The 18,663-nt window shown below is 36.2% G+C and overlaps 3 protein-coding genes and 1 long non-coding RNA gene across 5 annotated transcripts; all 4 read left to right on the forward strand.

Moving 5' to 3' along the window:
* The first annotated feature begins 349 nt into the window (after positions 1–349).
* On the forward strand, positions 350–12,002 carry LOC112202623 (dehydrogenase/reductase SDR family member on chromosome X). Of its 2 annotated transcripts, XM_024343621.2 has the most exons (25): positions 352–626; positions 803–840; positions 1,993–2,112; positions 2,230–2,303; positions 2,590–2,746; positions 2,866–2,915; positions 3,845–3,967; positions 4,056–4,169; positions 4,252–4,817; positions 5,188–5,287; positions 6,103–6,162; positions 7,497–7,798; positions 7,870–7,936; positions 8,025–8,053; positions 8,138–8,346; positions 8,448–8,566; positions 8,734–8,829; positions 8,909–8,984; positions 9,129–9,282; positions 9,452–9,625; positions 9,769–9,827; positions 9,927–9,963; positions 10,077–10,148; positions 10,438–10,759; positions 11,397–12,002. In XM_024343621.2, the coding sequence occupies exons 12-20, from the start codon at positions 7,625–7,627 to the stop codon at positions 9,623–9,625; spliced, it is 1,098 nt and encodes a 365-aa protein (XP_024199389.1). In that variant the 5' UTR covers positions 352–626; positions 803–840; positions 1,993–2,112; positions 2,230–2,303; positions 2,590–2,746; positions 2,866–2,915; positions 3,845–3,967; positions 4,056–4,169; positions 4,252–4,817; positions 5,188–5,287; positions 6,103–6,162; positions 7,497–7,624; the 3' UTR covers positions 9,769–9,827; positions 9,927–9,963; positions 10,077–10,148; positions 10,438–10,759; positions 11,397–12,002. The 2 variants fall into 2 exon arrangements, with proteins under 2 accessions (XP_024199390.1, XP_024199389.1); XM_024343622.2 differs by lacking the exon at positions 7,870–7,936 and having other exon boundaries at positions 350–626; positions 7,988–8,053.
* On the forward strand, positions 9,800–11,522 carry LOC112203745. Its single transcript, XM_024344668.1, has 5 exons — positions 9,800–9,827; positions 9,927–9,963; positions 10,077–10,148; positions 10,438–10,759; positions 11,397–11,522. The coding sequence occupies exons 1-5, from the start codon at positions 9,800–9,802 to the stop codon at positions 11,520–11,522; spliced, it is 585 nt and encodes a 194-aa protein (XP_024200436.1).
* Positions 12,003–12,398: 396 nt separating the features above from the next.
* LOC112202624 lies at positions 12,399–13,380 on the forward strand. The gene is made up of 3 exons (XR_002937491.2): positions 12,399–12,496; positions 12,598–12,733; positions 12,819–13,380. It is a non-coding gene; the product is annotated as an uncharacterized LOC112202624 (long non-coding RNA).
* A 1,368-nt stretch (positions 13,381–14,748) lies between these two features.
* On the forward strand, positions 14,749–17,218 carry LOC112166107 (pirin-like protein). Its single transcript, XM_024302875.2, has 6 exons — positions 14,749–14,969; positions 15,102–15,151; positions 15,246–15,284; positions 15,392–15,420; positions 15,815–15,981; positions 16,581–17,218. Exons 1-6 carry the CDS (start codon positions 14,854–14,856, stop codon positions 17,083–17,085), a joined length of 906 nt encoding a protein of 301 aa, XP_024158643.1. The 5' UTR covers positions 14,749–14,853; the 3' UTR covers positions 17,086–17,218.
* Positions 17,219–18,663: the final 1,445 nt, after the last annotated feature.

Raw genomic sequence — 18,663 nt, forward strand, 5'->3', positions numbered from 1 at the left:
TTAAACTGGGGACTCCTCAACTTGGATTTGACTAAATTTCTAGCTCGCTTGTGTTCTTACTGTTGCGTCATGCTTTTGATAATCCTGATCTTACTATTGCGTCATGCTTTTGTATCGGTGATGTCAATAAACGAATCAAGGTTGTTAATTGTTATAACACATATTATTAAAGGAGAGATACTGTTCATCTAACAGTACTTTGGCTCGAAGTGGAGTGACGCCTTTGCCCTTGCTTTTCTCCTACAATTTCACCTTCGTATTGGTGTCTGAAATGATGTCAGCCGGGCATATGCGTCTTTTCCTAGACGCCCCATTCTTCCGTGACCTTCTCATTCGATTGCTGCCAGAACAATCCAGGTCGTTAGAGAGAAAGAGAGCAACTCTGAGACAAACTCTGAGAGCGACAGTGATCGAGAGAGAGAGAGACGCCAACTCTGAGAGCGAAAAAATAATAGAGGTTTGGGTTTGTTTTGGAAGAGGTCCGGTTTCAGTACAGAGATTGGGAGAGACAGAAACACTGATAGCGAAGTAGAGGTCCATAGCAAGATTTGGATCGGGTTCGTTTCGTTTTGTTTTGTATCCAGAGAGCTATTCGTATAGAATCTTCGCATAATTGGTGGTTTAAGGTAATGGTTGAGTTTTATTAGTTTGAATTTTGAATGATAAAAGGATGAATTGATTTGGGTTTATGTTGGACGACATCCGATTTGTCTTTTTTTTTTTATGGGTTTGGTTTTGATTTTGTTTTCCGTTTCCGTTGGTTTTGAACTGATTAGGGTTTTTGTTTGTGTTGGAGTTTCAGATTTTACTCATTTTAGTGATCGGTTGGCCTGGTTTGAGGTAGGTTGTTTGCTGATTTGAGTTTGATTTTTGGTTAGTTTTTGTGGTAAAGTTATAGTCTTTGGCCATTTGAAAACCTTCATTGATTCTGTAGCTCAGGGTATTCCGATATTTTCCAGGATGGTCTTTCTTTGTTTTGTCATTGTTGTTGTTTTTTCATCTATGTTTAAACTTCTTCCTTTTTGTTGAGAATTGGTTATTGGATTAATGATTGATTGTTTCTGTTCTTCCGAATGCAATAATTTGAGCTACTATGATGTGCTAACTGCATTTGAGCTATCACTTCTACAAATATGACTACCTGCAATTCATCTACTACATAAATAAATGTTGATAATTTGTTAGTCATTTGTGCTCTGCTTGGTGTCTAGGTTTGGATATATGTTAGTCATTTGTTCTTTATGGCCCTGTTTGGTGTCTCTGGGGGAAGGGACAAACTGCAATATAGAGAATTGGAACAATATTTGTGTTTGATTGCTGTGGAAAGGGATTTAATCACTTTACTGGGTATGTCATTTGATTGGGTTTATGTTTCGATTTTGGAGATTCAATTGGATATTTAACCTGGGTTAATGCTAGAATTTATTGTTTGCATCATTGTTCTTCGTTCTGTTTTTGCTTAGGCAACAACATTAAAAGATCAGTTCATAGGTTATTAAATGTCATTCCTGGTACAGATAGTTTTAACAGCAGTGCTCCTAATTTGTCTAGGAGTTGGACAGGGTGGCTCATATATGGCTAGAAGATATAGACAATTTCCACGCGATCCTCTGTTTCCTTTCATACATGTTTAGAGGTTTTATATATTTCGTAAGTTAGTGATGGATTAGCTGCTTCATGATTGGGTAATGGGTAGTACAAAAAGATCATGCTTCTTTCAATAGATGTAAGTTGATTGCCTTTTTTTTGCCCCCTTATTTGTCTTTGGTGGCTGAAAATTTGATTTCTGTAGTCCAAAATGTATTAAAGTTCATGAATTTGCTTGATTTCATGAATTTGCTTGATTAGATGGTAGTTTACTTGATTTCATGAATTTGCTTTGTGATCTTGAATGTTCTCATCTGTATCTGAACATTGCTTTTGTTTTAGTCATACGGATTGAAAAGTGGTTCTAGCATTGTCTAACAGCTGATTCATCTGGAACATCTGCAGATTTTGAAGCTTCACAACATATTTGACAACGGCGAAAGAGAGAAAAGAAGAAGAGAGAAGGGAAAATCTTGATTAAAACTAATCAAGCCAACCAATAAAATTGTAACGTTCCTGCTATAGGTAGTTCATTCTCAATTGCTTCTTTTTCTTCTACACAAATAGATTCACCAGTTATATTTACTTAACAAAACAAAATGATCTCTTATTAATTATTTGCTTTTCTACATTTGTTTCTAGGATTATATCCAGTGCTTTCCGTGTTGAATAACCACAGTTTCTCCCTAGAAGATTACATTTGTCATCAAAACTTGGTGAGCTTTTTCATTTGGTACAACGAATAGCAACACTGTTTAACCTATTCCTTGAATTCAGTATGTCCTTTTTTCAGTTTCATTTCATAGATATATCCGAACTTTATCATACTCAATTTGATAAACTACTATAACTCATATTGTACATAAATACAGATACCTCAGATTATGGAAAACCTGTACTTCTAATTTGAATAATATTCATCAAAGTTGCAGCAACATTCATGCCTAATTTTTCCATTCCATGTGCAACTTGAAACAGAATTTACAGCAATGAAAAATGCAGGTAAATTCATATTTGATGGTGCTGCACTTGCACAAATTCCTCAAGCAACCATCACAAGTAGGCACAATCCAGCAAATCAATCTAGCAGCTGCATGCACAACAACTTTGAATTTAGCTGCTACATTCATTTGCTAAAGCCACTGCAATATTAATATTGGTGAGTCTAATTCCATTTGAAGAACTGTAATATGTTCCTTTACCTTTTTCTCTTGATAACAACACCCTATGCATTTTGTGACCAACATATTCATATTGCTGACTCTCCTTCTCTCCCAGATCTGCCTGAAGTGCAAGAAATTTATACTTTCCGATACTATTATATTCAGGTATGTCTTCAACGCAAATATTATTCTATTTACCTATAGTTCTAACTTTCCAGCTTCATCCTAAAATTTATTTGTTCTTCACTCTAAAGTTCTAGTTTAGCAAGACAAATCAAATTTAGGAAGGCTCTAGACAACTATGATGTGCTAACTGCATTTGAGCTATCACTTTTCCAAATATGACTACCTGCAATTCATCTACCCCATAAATAAATGTTGATCATTTGTTAGTCATTTGTGCTCTGCTTGGTGTCTAGGTTTGGATATATGTTGGTCATTTGTTCTTTATGGCCGTGTTTGGTGTCTAGGTTTGGATTGGGGATCCAAACTCACGTTTAGACTGAATGATTAATAATGGAAGAAACAGAACTAACTTCCAACTTTTAGTCAATTTAAGTAAAAAGTTGATATCCCACCATTTTGTGGGGATCAGGAGGAGTTTCCTACCTGGAACAGTCCAACTTTCTTGACTTGAAAATTTCCAATTGAAAATTTGAAGTTCAATTCTAGCAGCAGGTTATTCTTCCCCACTGTGTTTATATTGGTTGTTTATCACACACTGTTTTGAACATGAAATTGATGATTTACTCTGAAGTTGGTTTAGATTAGAAGTAAACCGTATTGTTCACAGGGAGATAAGCTTTGATAAAAGATCACATATAGGCATTTGATTGCTGTGTAAACTGTGAGCTGTGCTTTGCTCATAGTGGCATCAACTTGGGTTCACTTTATGATTCTATCTTGATATGATGTATACCAAGTTTCCTATTGATTCAAGTCAACTTGAAAGTGAATGAATCCATATTGGTAATATAATTAGTTAATGAATGCCTTGCTGGATCAACAACTTTTTAAGCTTAATACATCTAAGTCTGACCAACTTTATCTGTTATCTGTTCATCTATATAACACAGTTGCATTTTCTCCCCCAGCATTTGGTTGTTGCTACTTTGCATTTCTTTCCCTTTGCGTACTCATCAAGTGTGCTTAATATCTGGATGAAGATTCACAGTTGAAGGCTATAGACTTTGGCCTGTCAAATTTTGTGAAACCAGGTTGGTCAATTCTTCTTTTTCTAATGCCTATATGTCAATCATGAGACTAACCAAACTAATAACCGTAATTCTTCTTATTCTTCAACAGCCAAAGAGCACACAATGACCAATGCAGGTGTTTCATCTTTCAGTAACATCTTTCTTTGCAACTTCAGGTGATCTCATAATTCAAGTGAAGGGAAGCAGATATTTGCTTCACAAGGTATACTCAAGAAGTTCCTCACAAAATCCAATAGATTATTGCAGTCAATGTTTTCTTGAAATTAATTCATTCATTTTCACAGGTCACACATTGTAGCTGCTAGCAGAAGTGTTGAGTTCCTGGACAACTGAGGAAGTTGAGAAGGGAAACTTGATATATAAGCTTCAAGCGTTCTTCAAATCTTGCCCATCGAGGGACAGAATTTCCACTCTACAATGCACGAAGGTGACGACCTTTCAGATCAGTACACAAACAAGCTTCAGGGTTGTTTGAAACTGAAAACTTCATTTGATTTTTGTCTATACAAGGGGTTTTATTTGTAATAATAGTAAATCCCGCAGCAAGGCGCGGGCAAATTTTCTAGTATATCTAAAGCCCCCGGTTCATCACTGTTCAAAATGAAGTACCGCTTTTGCCCTTGCTGTCTCCGTCAATTACAAGTCTGCCATTCTTCGTACGCGATGGTTTCTGTTCTAGTCTGACGGTGGTGGTGTTTCACAATAGAAATCATTTACCAGAGCTCATAATCTCATCATCATCGTGTTCGATCCCCTCTGATTCAGTAGAAGAAGAAGTCGAAGCAGTTTTATACGAGACTCGAGTCTGCGAGATTCAGATCGGTGGAGAGAAGAGCGTTTCGTATCGAAGGTATTGTTTCCCAGATTTCTATGTTTTTTCGTTTTGGTTGGGGTTTTTGTTGTTCTCTTCTGATTCAAGGTTATTGATTGCGGGTTCAGAAATTGGGAATTGAGTTTTGTTGTGTTGGGTTTGATTAGCTTTTATGGTTAGGGTTACTGAATTGGGGGTTTTCTTGGGTGATTGAATTTGATTCTATAATTTCAGAGTTTCGATTCTGAGTTTGTTGAAAGTTAAATTCAGTTAGTCGCTTTGCTGTGTTTATGCTTAATTGAAGAGTTGGCTAATATGATTAATTGAAGTGGTAACTGAAGTGAAGTTTTGTAATATGGTAGTTTCTTTTCCTTTGGATTTGATATAAGGTTTTTGATTTTGATGGTAGATAGTTGGGGTACGAGAAAGAAGAGGAGAGATTGAAGATTTTGGTCGAAGAGGTTGCTGGGTTTTCGAAGAGGTGTCTGTTTGATTTGGGTATATCTGTGGTAAAATCTCCTCTTTTTGCCATTGCTCTTAGTGCACGTATACCCCCTTTTTGGATGGTCATTATCATAACCCATATTGTTTTGGGGATCATTTGTCTTGCAAGTTATGTAAATTTCAATTGATTTATAGCAACTTAAGGAATCTGTCTCAATCGTTGGACTTGGTCTTTTTAACAATAACACATATTGAAGCCAAATATTGCTTTTAAAATCAAAAGAATTAGAGAACGACATGTAGAATCAGTTCAAGAGTTTGTAGAACTCAATGAATTGTCAAATTATTAAAGTTTGGTTGTGCTATTTAGACTTTTGTTGAGTAATAGTCTTTTTTTTTTTTTTTTGCCTCTAAATATTTCATTACTTTACATTCACATACCAATATTAAAGTTAGCTGGACTGTTTTTGGCTTGATTACTAGGTTGGCTCCAGGATGATTTACTTTTGGCTTGAAATGATGTTTAGAGGTTGTTTTTGTTGCTATTAGGTATTTGATTTCACTCTCTGATTCTAACATTGAAGTATTCGGATTACAAAATCTTAATCTTTTGGTGTTACTATGCTAATGAAGTTTTGGTGGTGTTACAGTTGGTACCAAACGAAATTATGTTTTTGACTTTCAATAACATACATAGGCTTAATGGTGAATTTATCTACTTAGGATTGTTTTCTGAAAGCAACTTTTGTCGGTGCTGTGCGTTTGAGAAATTGATAAACGGCAAACATTGAGATACTAAACTATATTTGTGATTGACTTATTGCAATTGAGAAATTGCTATGTTGAATTTAGAGGCTCTAATTTGCTGCTTTTGTCTTAGGTTGCTGATAAGCTGTGGACGTGCGTTTGTCAAGAGCGTGGACGTGTGTTGATTATCATTGTGAGTACCCTTGCTTCTGTGTATCTCCAATCTGTGCAAGCTTTAATTATTATTCAAACTGCATGAATGCAGAGTATTGCTCTTTGATGATAAAGTCTTAATTGATTTTTAATATTGAATACATCCATTTGTCTCACATGAAGAATCTGTGAGAGTATACCTTACATTTTGTTCATATATATGTAAGTTGAATTTTGTCAAAGTCATGTATATAAATTGAACCCTAGCAGCCTCAGTAAGGCCATTAAACTCCTCCAGCGCTAAAAAAGCCTTTCCGAAGAACCATGGGCCGCCCAAAACAACTTGTTTCTTCTTCTCTTCCCTCGAAAACCTGAAATGAACCTGTCATCTTATGCCCTAATCGATAGGCGATTCTGAGGACCCCAGACCTTCCCCATAAAAGTTTTCGGGTTCGCCTTCTTTTAAGCTTACTGCAGTCGCCGTACCACATAGTAGTGGTTCAAAATGGTAAAGCTGCTATCAGAATCGAAAGGGATCTTTCCCTTTTCAGAGATAGCCAAAGATGCTGCTAGCCTAGCTGAGACTTCGTTCACCATTGTTTAACGGCGGAGGTGCTGAGAAACCATGAGAAAATCCCGACAAGAAGTTTTTTGCTAAAGATGTTATCCAATAGTGATAGCAATTTTATTTTAACTTGATTCTTAGTAGTCCAATTGTACTTTCGGCGATTGGATTTTTTGCTTTTGAGAGTTGTGTTTTGAATTCGGTTTTTGTCCTTTTGTAGGTTCAATTGTTTTGGTAGATAGACAAGTTTATTAGTCATAATAATTATTGTGTTTAACTTACTCGGATCTTAGTGATATGGTCCAAGTCATTCTAACTTTTTTTTTTTTTCGATGAAAGAAAGAAATTACAAACTATTCCATGATAAAAGCATTAAGAACATTAAAAGGAAACCCCTGATTCCAACTTGCAACATCAATTGAATGGCCTAGATTGGCAAGAACATCAGCCATAAAGTTCGCCTCTCTCCATACATGTTTGAATGATTGAATCCAATGTCCTGGAATTGACTAGCCAAATATTTCATGTTTGAATGATACGCCATGACACAACAATAATGTTGTTGACATGGTCAATAAACATCTTGAAATCTCCTCCTACTTCGGTAAAAGTGTAAAACCATGGATGACAGCAGCATGGAGAGCAGTCCTTTAACTTTGATAATCAATGATGTTGTATGTTAGTATTATTAGATTCCAAAATTATGTTGTATGTTTGGTAAAAAAAAAAAAAAAATTAATTCTATGTTCTTTTCACTTATACGGGTGTCCTATCTTCCTCCTTTGGATGCACGGCGATTCCACAAATAGGGTAACGTATAAATGGCCCAAGGTGGAGGGAGCTCTAAACCCCCAGTCCCACAAATCGCCATAGAAAGCCGTCAGCAGGCTCTCTTGGACGCTCAGTCTCGGCTTCAATTCAAGAAATTTACAAGACGATGAAGGAGGCATTGGATTTTGTACTGTCCATGGAATTCTGGAGAATGGGCCTGCGATGGACTCTCAGTCTTCTCATCTCTTACTGGCACCTCCTCTTTGCCTCGACTACTACTCCTCCTTCCAGATCACCGCCTCCCTCATCTCCGTCGAGGCCCGTCTGCATCATCACCGGCGTAAGTAAACCTATACAATCGTCTCTTTTTCTCTTCCTTGCTCTTCAATTTGACTCTGAAGAAATTTGCAGGCGACTTCTGGATTGGGCGCCGCCGCGGCCCATGCTCTCTCCGCTCGTGGCTTCTTTGTGGTTCTCGGTAATCATATTATTCGATTTAATCACTTCTTTTTTCGTTTGTAATTTATAGGCAATGTGTATAGCTCATAATCCGATTCTGTATGCAGTTGGACGCTCATCTCGCTTGTTAGAAAAGGTAGCTAATCTTCTCGACTTTCAAATTTTGTATTGGTTTTCGAAGAGGTGAAAATTGGGTTTAGTGATGCTATTTTGTATGCAGACGATGATGGAAATTAAGAGGAAGAATGAGAGTGCACAGCTGAAAGCTTTCGAGGTTGATCTCTCATCATTCCAGTCGATTCTTCAGTTTAAAGCCTCCCTACAGCAGTGGCTTTCCGACTCGCAAATGCACTCTTCGATCCATCTCCTAATTAACAATGCTGGAATACTTGCTACCTCGTCTAGATTCACCTCTGAAGGCTATGATCAGTAATGAGTTCATTTATCTTTTATCTGTGTTCTGATTTAAGGAGTGTGGCCTTGTTTGGTGATTATTAGCTCACCTTGTTTCTTCTTATTTTGTTTGCTAGGATGATGGCTACAAATTACTTGAGTGCATTTTTTCTTAGTAAACTATTGTTACCGCTTCTCAGAAACAGCTTGATTCCTTCCCGTATAGTGAATGTCACATCTTTCACACATCGAAGTGGTGAGGGAGAATCTTTATAATATGTTAGAATTCCTGGATATGACTCACTTTCAGTAGAATTTGGTTTTAAAAAGTGGCTTCATTTTCTATTTCACTGAATTGTTTTACGAATTTAGATGCTTTTTTCTGAATCCTTTTTCTCCACTGATGTTCTCCCCCCCCTTCAGTATCGAATATACAGGTTGCCAAGGATACTGTATCTGGGAAGTGCTTCAGCAGATTAAAAAGATACCCATATGCTCATGTATATGAGTATTCCAAATGTAAGTTCTAGATGTCATTATTATAGAAAAGCTCCTAGTTTTCCTATTCTAATTTTGAGCTGCCCCATTTTGTTGACAGTGTTTCTACTGCTCTTCTCCTATGAGCTTCATCGCCAACTTGGCTTGATGGACATATCTCGTCACGTCTCCGTCATGTATGTGTTTTTTTTCTCCTGCTTAGTGGTCACAAGTTTTTTTTTTCTCCTGGGAAGAGTTGTGCAGAATTCTTTTCTAGGATCATGCATTAGATGCTATTTTTCAGAATCTCATGTTAAATACGGTTTTGTTTGGTTATGAAGTGCTGTGGATCCTGGTGTTGTTGAAACCAACATCTTGCGAGAAGTTCCTCCATGCCTATCCAGTTTGGCCAATAAAGTTTTGAGAAGTCTTTGGTTCTTGCAGTCACCTGAAGTTGGAATCAGTTCCATTCTCGATGCAGCATTTGCTCCACCAGTAAGCTTATTCTAATTCTATACTTATGCAGCTTGTTTATGTGTTGTGAATGTCCATGATGGTTTAACTTAGTAAGAAGTTCTATGCCAAGGGATCTCATTAACTATCCCCTTAATATTTTATAGATCTCCAAAGATTCCTCATCTGATCCACTCTCTGTTAATTTTAGGAAACATCTGGAGTTTACTTTTTTGGTGGAAAGGGCAACACTGTCAGCTCTTCTATGCTTTCATATGATGCCAAACTTGCACAGGAACTTTGGAGTGCATCGTCTGATCTGTTTTTAGAGTCACAGCTTGCTTTCAAGGAAACCTCCACTTCTGTATCAAACTTTGTATCATAGGTAAGAAAACAGTTTACATATAATGGATGTGTCAATTAAAAGATGTTTGAGTTGGTCTTGAGTGGGTGCCTTATACAATCTATCTGTCAAATGTTATACTGAAACCAAGTTTTTAATGGTTAATATTGAGGTTACTGTTGCAGGCGTTCCGTTTTAATTGCCATAGAAGCAGTAATGCTTTTCCTAGCTGTGATCGGTCTTTGTAAGTGTTGCCCTTAAAAAACTTGCTCAGTAAAATCTATTTTGTGCTCTTGTTATTATAACATTTCCGTCTTGTAACTCAACTATGATCTTGTTGCAGTTCTGTCCGTCCTTCGGCACCAACATGCAATTCACATGTAAGTTGCCCTTTGTGTCTGGTTGATTTGTTCTACCTTGGTGGTTGTTACCACCCTTCACATTCTGGAGGCTTTTTATACTTCTTTCTGACAAAGCTGTTATATTGTTGCAGATTCATTGTTAGTGGATGGCTACTTGTTGCAATTACATTCATTCTTTGTGGAGCCTTTGTGATCCTCAACAAGTAAGATGATGTTATATTATGTAGAAATGCATCTGTTAGGTTATTTCATTTGCTTGTCTAGTGAATCAGAAACCCAACCAATTACTTTGGGCACTATACAGTACATCTTTTGCGAGTCCGTTTTCGTTTTCAAGTTAAACTACGTATTCATTGCGTTATGCAGCTGCTTTTACTTTAATTATATCTTAAGCCATTGTGTAAATGGGAATAGGTCTAAATGGGAATTAATTAAACAGAGCATGCTAATGCCCTTACTTTACATTTATTTTGTTTATTCTTTGTGTTTCAGTGCTGTTTCTGACACCTGTATGGCAATGGAAGAATGGGTAGAAAATCCCCACGCTGAAACAGCACTTAGCAATGTCCTTCCATGTGTTGACCAAAAAACCACAAACCACACACTGAGCCAGAGTAAAGGAATTATCAATGACATGGTCACTGTTGTCAACACGTTCATCTACACCTATGCCAATACGTATCCATCGCATTCTGATCTGTATTATTACAATCAGTCTGGACCTCTGATGCCAGCTCTTTGTTACCCATATGATTCTGAGTTAAGAGATACTCAGTGTGGGGATCAACAGGTGTCTATTACAAATGCTTCTTTGGTAAGAATCTTCCACTTAGACTACTTTGGATGATTATTGTTCTAATTGCTTGATTTATGGAAATAATTGGATTAGACTAGCATTTGATGGAATGAACTCAACACCCAAAATGTGCCAAATGAAATACTGTTTTCTGTGAAAGTGGAGAGGCTAGGGTATATATAAAATAGTAAATGGGTATAGTTTATATATCAGGTAAATGAAATGGAGTCACCATATCATAATCGTCTTCTTATTTCTAACACCTGGCACATGTACTTGAAAGACTAATTCCAATAAGTGGACTTTTATCTTCAGAGAGTTTAGTTGCATGCCTTATGTCCATGTCACTTGAAATAGGAAATTCACGATACAACTCACTCTCCTGCTCTAGGCATTGTAGGCCAGTACTTAATTGATAAAATTTCTATTTGTTTATCAAAGTTAGAACAATGCCAAGTAATGTAAAATGGAGCAAGGGGCTGAGAGCTATAACCTTCTCAAAGAGAAGGGAAACATTGGAAAAGAATAAGGGATATGAAGTTTATTCACAAACAAAACTTTGAAAAAAGAGAAGGGCTATGAAGTTTGGCACCTAGTTTTGACCATTTTAGACTCGATAAATCTCTCTTATATGTGGTTGTTTGAATTCTTTCAGGTTTGGCAGAACTATACATGTGAAGTCTCAGCATCTGGGATGTGCATCACTCCCGGAAGGGTGAAGCCAGAGATCTACACTCAGCTAGTTGCAGTAGTTAATGAGAGCTATGCACTACAGCACTAAACCCCTCCTTTACTCAGCCTCCAAGAATGTAATTTTGTCCAAGACACATTTCGAACAATCACCTCGAGTTATTGCCCCCCATTGGACCACTACCTGAAAATTGTGAATGCAGGTTTGGCCCTGATATCAGTTGGAGTCTTGCTCTGTCTTCTTCTCTGGGTACTCTATGCAAACCGCCCCCAAAGGGAGGAAGCGTTTGCGAAACAATCCTTACCCGTAAAAGACAAAAGTATGAAGAGCAGTTCAAACAATCATAGTCATAATAGCAGCAGCGATGTAACATCATCAAACATATCAAACGGAGTCTAAGCTTGAAGATTAGAATCCAGTTATACAAATTTAGAGTCATTATTAAGAAAAATGAAAACCGAGTGGAGCGAAGTTCCATTCCGAGTTAAGTTTAGTCGAGTGTAGTATTGTAATCCAGATTCTTATGTACAGATTCGCCTATTGCAATGATCTCAAATTTGCTTTCATTTCCGTCTTCCCCTTTATTGTGATATCTCAATTCTCAACCCACATATATATAATTTGTGATATCTCAATTCTCAACCCACATATATATAATTTATTCACAGAAGAATGCAGGCAATCATAAACACCAAGAGAGAATGCTTAGAAGGGCTCAATTTTTCATTGCATCTTAAACCTCTACATTGCTAAAGGGCTCCCCTGAATCACATTCACATCAGATACACAGAAAATCGAAGAGCCAAACCTCAATCAAACCCTAAAACATATACTTTCCATCTAATTCATCAGAAAACAAGAACTTGTATGTAAAATCTGACCTCTACATTGTCAATTACAGCCTTCAGTAACCTCCCTAATAACAAAAGTTATTCTTCTGCCGCTGTTCCTCTGTACATTGTTTAGAATTATCTCACCGTCTTATTGCTATTCAGGTATGTAGTTAACATAGAATTGATATTGGATGGATGTATGGAGCTCAAATGGTTGTGTCTACTGTGCAGGTTAGTTTTCCAGTTTCATGAAACTTTTAGAACCTGATGATATGTCAATGACCTTGATCGATAAGAAATATAACCTGAATGCATATAAAATTTTATGACAGGGATGTGATAAATCACGATGGTTGATGCATGGGATGTTTAGAGCCAATGATGAGGCCCTGCCTTTTTTATGCACAAGGGCTCAAATGATGAGGTTTTTGATCCTAAAAAGACCTGGTAGTGACAAAGACATTGAAGGTGAAGACAATTTATTTACTTTGAGTTGAATTTTTGGCATATTAGCAATAATCTCAGAGGATTGATGTTAATATACAGGTGACAGGTGAAAGCATTTATGGCCAATGGATGTCACTTGGATTTTAATCAAACCCCCTTGGATTCATTCTCCCTACAGACTTCTACACAAAAGTTGGTAAGGTCCGTTTTGTTTTTCTGATAATTCGAGAATTTGATTCCTATTCTTAGTTATTGTTGAAATCAGTTACATTCCTATCTTATAACATAGTATACTCACATTGCTAAATATCTCAACACTCATTGCACTCTACGTTTCACTTCACATCAGTATTTTGCAGAGCTCTGATCACGTCATATGCAGCTGGTTGTTTATAGGTAACCTCATCTCTACATTCCAATGCCTCATTGATTAATGTTTGTGCTTACTCCATACAAAACCATTTCAATGATTTCAATTTACAGAACCAAATAATCACTCTTTCTTATTGATTGACAGTATTACTTATGTTTTCCAATTACAACAGCTCAACTGAAATTTCGGAGGACTTATCATTTGTTGCAAATGACGAATCAGACTTTTTACTTAAACACCTACTGTTGTTAGCATATAACATATAATGTAGCAATGTAATATAACAGTGTTTCTAAATTCAGTAACATCGAATCAAACAATATTGCTCATATTCCCGCAGCATCGCACGGGTTCATTTTCTAGTAACTCACTAAATTGAAGATTTGGATGGTGGTCTTAATCAAGGTTCGTACCATCAATAGTGGAAAGATTGTTGTTAGTAATGATCAATGCAACGTGGTCAGTAATGGTTATGGTGTCTTAATTGGGGGGTCTCTAACAAATCTAGAATCCATAATTAATATCAGACATGCCACGCATGCTAGGTACAAATCATCATACCGATTATTAGAAAAGTAAAATTTTATAGCGACTATTTGTGGTAATTAATATTAAAGAAAAACATATCACATGTACTTATCTCACCATGCTAAAAATTTAAAATGTACAAATTTCAAGCTCAGACAGGTGATGGTGTAAGAGAAGTCGACAAAACTTGGGTTAACCGAACCACGACAGCCTCCGACTTCATAGGTTATGCACTTGTTGATACTTTTAATCGTTCAGTTTGAGAACTAAAGTTGGTTGTTATTTGAGATTACATCAATTTTATTGTTTTGTCAGTCTTCTTTTTGAAATTCATATTTTATTTTTCATTGTTTTACTAAATTGTTTAGATCGGCGAATTATTCTTCTGACATTCGGTGCTCTAAATTTACAAAAATTTTAGAAAAAATATCAGCATCAGTTGAATATTATTAATAACTATTCTTTAAGAACTAGTTACAAAGATATCGCTCAAATATAACTATTGTCAAAATGCAAACATTTGAGTAATTTCAAACTTATTTAAACCCTTTATTTAACTCAAGTGATTATATAACCGTAACATGTACACCAGCAAATCGTCATGAATAGTCCTTAGAATTCCTCTTTTTTTTTTTTCTTCTTCGTCGCTTGCAAATAAAAGACAATGAGAAAAGTTAGAAACTCCCACCAAATACTCATATCTAGACAACAGGAAACAAGAGGGAAAAAAATTGGAGTACCTCCAATTATATTATGATTAATGCAACATCAACTTTCGGGGAATAGATCTCCCTTCATTAATGAAAGGACTTATGAACCTTCAGCAAGTTTTTCCTCCCTAAGAAGTTGCCTGTCACATACCATAAAGCAAATGCACAATAAAATTTGCATAAGCATGACCCATGGATCCCCTAAGCCATTGCCTTTTTTGTCCACAGCATCACCCCAACGTCATGGTGACTTCATTCGCAGAGGTGTAAATCTAGTAATTTCCCTGGAGCTCAAGCAAAGAAAAGCATCATGCCTCTCTGGGTCTTTATTGGCCGCCCACAAAATTTCACTTTGACCTTCCAATATAATACCAAGTGTGTCTCTCTGGATTCCTCTCTCTCCGAGTCCTATATATACCGCACCAGATATTTTTCATTTGTCATCATATTTGCACAAGTTTTTCAAATTTTCAATCAAAGTTTTCTGAAGTACCAGTTATAGTACTGTTGTTGATCATATAAATAAGAATATGTCTGAGACAGAAGTTTCACTTGGTTTTAAAGAAGGTCGAGTTGTGGTGAGGAAGTTCTTGGCTAGGCCTCAGCATGAAGGAGTTGGTGCCATTGTTAGAAGAAGCATTGGGAGGTAAGTCATATTAAGTAGACGTATTAGTCGAGTTTTCGACTTTTCGCTACATGAATAGAAGATTGTTGATGCGGCTATAAGGTACGGTGTTTGATTCAATATCTCAATGGGTAGTTGTTGTTGCGTTTGCAGGTTTGAGCTGAGATACTTTGATCCTTTTCTTGTTCTGGATGAGTTCTCAGGTGCGTACCTCCCTGTTTTCCTCTGTTTCTTCATGAATGTAACGGCAATAATGTTAATGTATGCTGATATTGCCTTTGATATTTTCATGTGCAGTTACTGCTCCTGCTGGATTCCCTGATCATCCACATAGAGGTTTTGGTCACTGTCATTGTCATTAGCTAACTCGTTGATATGAACAATGGGTTTATTGGACTCTGATTTCGTGCATGTTCTTGTTTTTCCATTTGAATTTTTTACAGGGTTTGAGACGGTGACCTACATGTTGCAGGTATAAAAACTATTCATGATTGTTTATAGTATTGGGTTGAAATGGTTGAAATCTTTAGGTGGTTATTTGCTGGAAGTGTGTATCCAGCTAGGTTTCTTATAATATCTGCCAACTTTAGGGTAGTTGGACTAGAAAAAAAAATACTTCAAACATGTATCATCTGCAAACCAGATACTTAATCCTCTAAATATAATAATTATTTACTTTGACTTGGTAAAAAGTTACCAGTCAAAATGATGAATATAGCTGTAGCTTAAGTTTGGACTAATTTCATTGCATAGTCTACTATTTCCCTGAATCTTGAACTATAACTCTATAAGGGGGTATATGAATGAAGGTTATATGCATGATTGATACACTAAACTTAGTTGAATGAAATTGTTTGGATCATCAGGGAGCCATCACACATGAAGATTTCGAAGGGCACAAAGGGACAATAGGAGCCGGCGATGTGCAGTGGATGACTGCAGGTAGAGGTATTGTTCACTCGGAAATGCCTGCAGCCCAAGGAACCCAAAAGGGTCTACAGTTGTGGATAAACCTCTCCTCCAAACATAAAATGTATGCATCTCTTCTTTTTATCTTCTCAAGCTCTAAAGTTCGATTACACGTTCAAATAGAAACTCATGTATTTAACAGTCTAAATTATTATCCAATAACATAACATGTTAGATATCCAATAATATGACTCGTATATTCTTTATGAAATTGTTTTGGGTGGTTCAAACTTTTGATTGAGCATAGGGAAAATCACATATGACTAGTATGATTGTTCATGATGGGATATATTCTTTTGTCACTTGGCTGCTTTTGAATGCACCAACCGCACATTTTGTGTATGTGTTTATTGTATTTGCAACTACTAGCCTGAAATATCTAGCCTGGGGACCTTTCAAACCATGCGACTTTTTACTCATATCATGGTGACCAAGGAATCTTGTGTGATGATATATCCTATGCTAGTGCTGCTTCCTTTTTAACTTTTTGAAACCTAGAAGAAGTTTTGATAAGCAGAACTATAACCTTTCATAGTGTAACATCATTAGTTTCTAAACCACTTTAAACCTGAGAATCCCTTTTCAAATTCCAATCATACTACCCATATATGCAATTGATTAAGCTCTGTGATTTTAATCTTTCTGTAATTTGTTTCAACACAGGATTGAGCCAAAGTACCAAGAAATGGTCAGCAAGGACATTGCAGAGGCTACAAAAGATGGGATCGAGGTTAGAGTTATAGCAGGAGAAGCCTTGGGAACAAAGTCACCAATCTACACAAGAACCCCAACCATGTACTTGGACTTCACTCTCAAACCAGGAGCTCACCTTCAGCAACCAATACCAACATCATGGAATGCATTTGTATACGTCTTGGAGGGGGAGGGCATTTTTGGAACTCCAAAGTCATTGCCAGTGGCAGGTCACCACCTTCTTCTTTTAGGATCTGGGGATGGATTGGGGGCATGGAACATGTCTTCCAAGAACCTTAGGTTTATATTAGTTGGAGGTCAACCTTTGGGGGAGCCTGTAAAGCAACTAGGGCCCTTTGTGATGAACACTGAGGAAGAGATTGATCAAACCATTGATGACTTTGAAAACTGTGTCAATGGATTTGAGAAGGCAACACATTGGAGATCTGGATCTGCACTTAGCCTTGATTTTTAGATCTTGTCGTATTATTTAAGATTATTTATTGGTTTATTTTGGAAGAGGCAAATAAATGTTGCTAATTAAATTAATTATTCTGTGTATCATAATTTCTGATTAGATATAATATATTCTGTACCCAAAAACAAAAGATAGAATATTCTTAACTTGAAAATATTTCTCATTATACCCTGTAACCAAAAAAAAAAAAAAAAAATATTTCTCATTATAAAACAAAATTTGAAAATATTTAAATTCGTACTTAAGCACAATTGAGAAAAGAATTAATGGAGCAGATGAACATATTCAATGAAAATAAACTCACTAATGAGGATTTGACGGATTTGACTATCTACCTCTCATTTACATAATTGGAATCATGAACGAAAAATCTTACTTATATTTTGATATTATGCGAGTTGCATTCAAAAATCGCGTATTTGAATCATTTCCTTTCATCCCAAACCTATATTGAGTCTCACTCAATTGAGTGTGATCCATGAATCTCCAACTATCTAAGAAAATAATGAGAATATATGAATCCGATACATTGAATTAAATTTAAATTCATTTACTCACCCTAAGTATTTTATTTCAATCGGTATGAGAAACTCTAAATTTTATATAAACTTTCCATTCTAATGTTTGGTAATATAAGAGTTATTTTAATAAAGTTGTTAAAATTTTTGTAATTAATGTAATAAAATAATGAGATGTGAGTGATAAATGCAAGAAAATTAGGGGGAAAATAAATCATTGAGGCAGGGAAGGAACCCTTTTCCTCTTATTTATCTTTCCTTTAAGATAGTATTTCGTTTCTTTTTACATCCCATACACAAGAATTGATTAAATTTCCTTTTCCGATGTTTCAATTCCGCGAACCAAACAAAATTATAAAGTACAAAATATGTTAGAGTTCAAGAACCCCATTGTGTGACAAGAACCGCGCTTTCTCTACATTTCCCTACTTATTGAGTTATTGGTGGAGGATGGCGCCAGAGTTGCTTAATTCAATTTTAGTTCAAGAGTCAAGTATTTGAGTATGTGTAAATGGAGTGTGATACTATTCCCAACCAACTTGTGGGGGGCTTTAATGAGATCACTATATACTATTTAATATAATTTTTTCATGATAACGAATGAATCTTCCCTTCTGATCCAAAAAAAAAAAAAATTGTTGAGAGTTAAAGCAGTGTTGAGTAGGGCTGTCAATTCCGACACGACTCGAAATCCGCACGAAATAAAGCGGGTTGAACCCGCACGATTAAAAAGCGGGTCAGCCATGGGTCAACTCGTCATGACTCATTTAATAAATGGGTCGGCCACGGGTCAACCCGCCAACACGAAGTGAACCCGTATAACCTGATTATGCTATACTTCATCTTGAAATTTTAGACGTTGGGAGTATTTGATCATAGGATTAGACAATTTGAAATATTTTGCTTTATAATTATTGGATTTAATTATTTATGAATTATATATAGTTATTTATATTCTTCGTCTTATGGAGTTTTTAGTGAATTTAATCAATTTATGGATTTTTTAGTTAAATGGGTCGCATTGTTAACTCTTAAATGAGTCATTTTATCAAACACG

This window comes from Rosa chinensis, chromosome 5, assembly GCF_002994745.2.
Source record: "Rosa chinensis cultivar Old Blush chromosome 5, RchiOBHm-V2, whole genome shotgun sequence".
NCBI lineage: Eukaryota > Viridiplantae > Streptophyta > Magnoliopsida > Rosales > Rosaceae > Rosa > Rosa chinensis.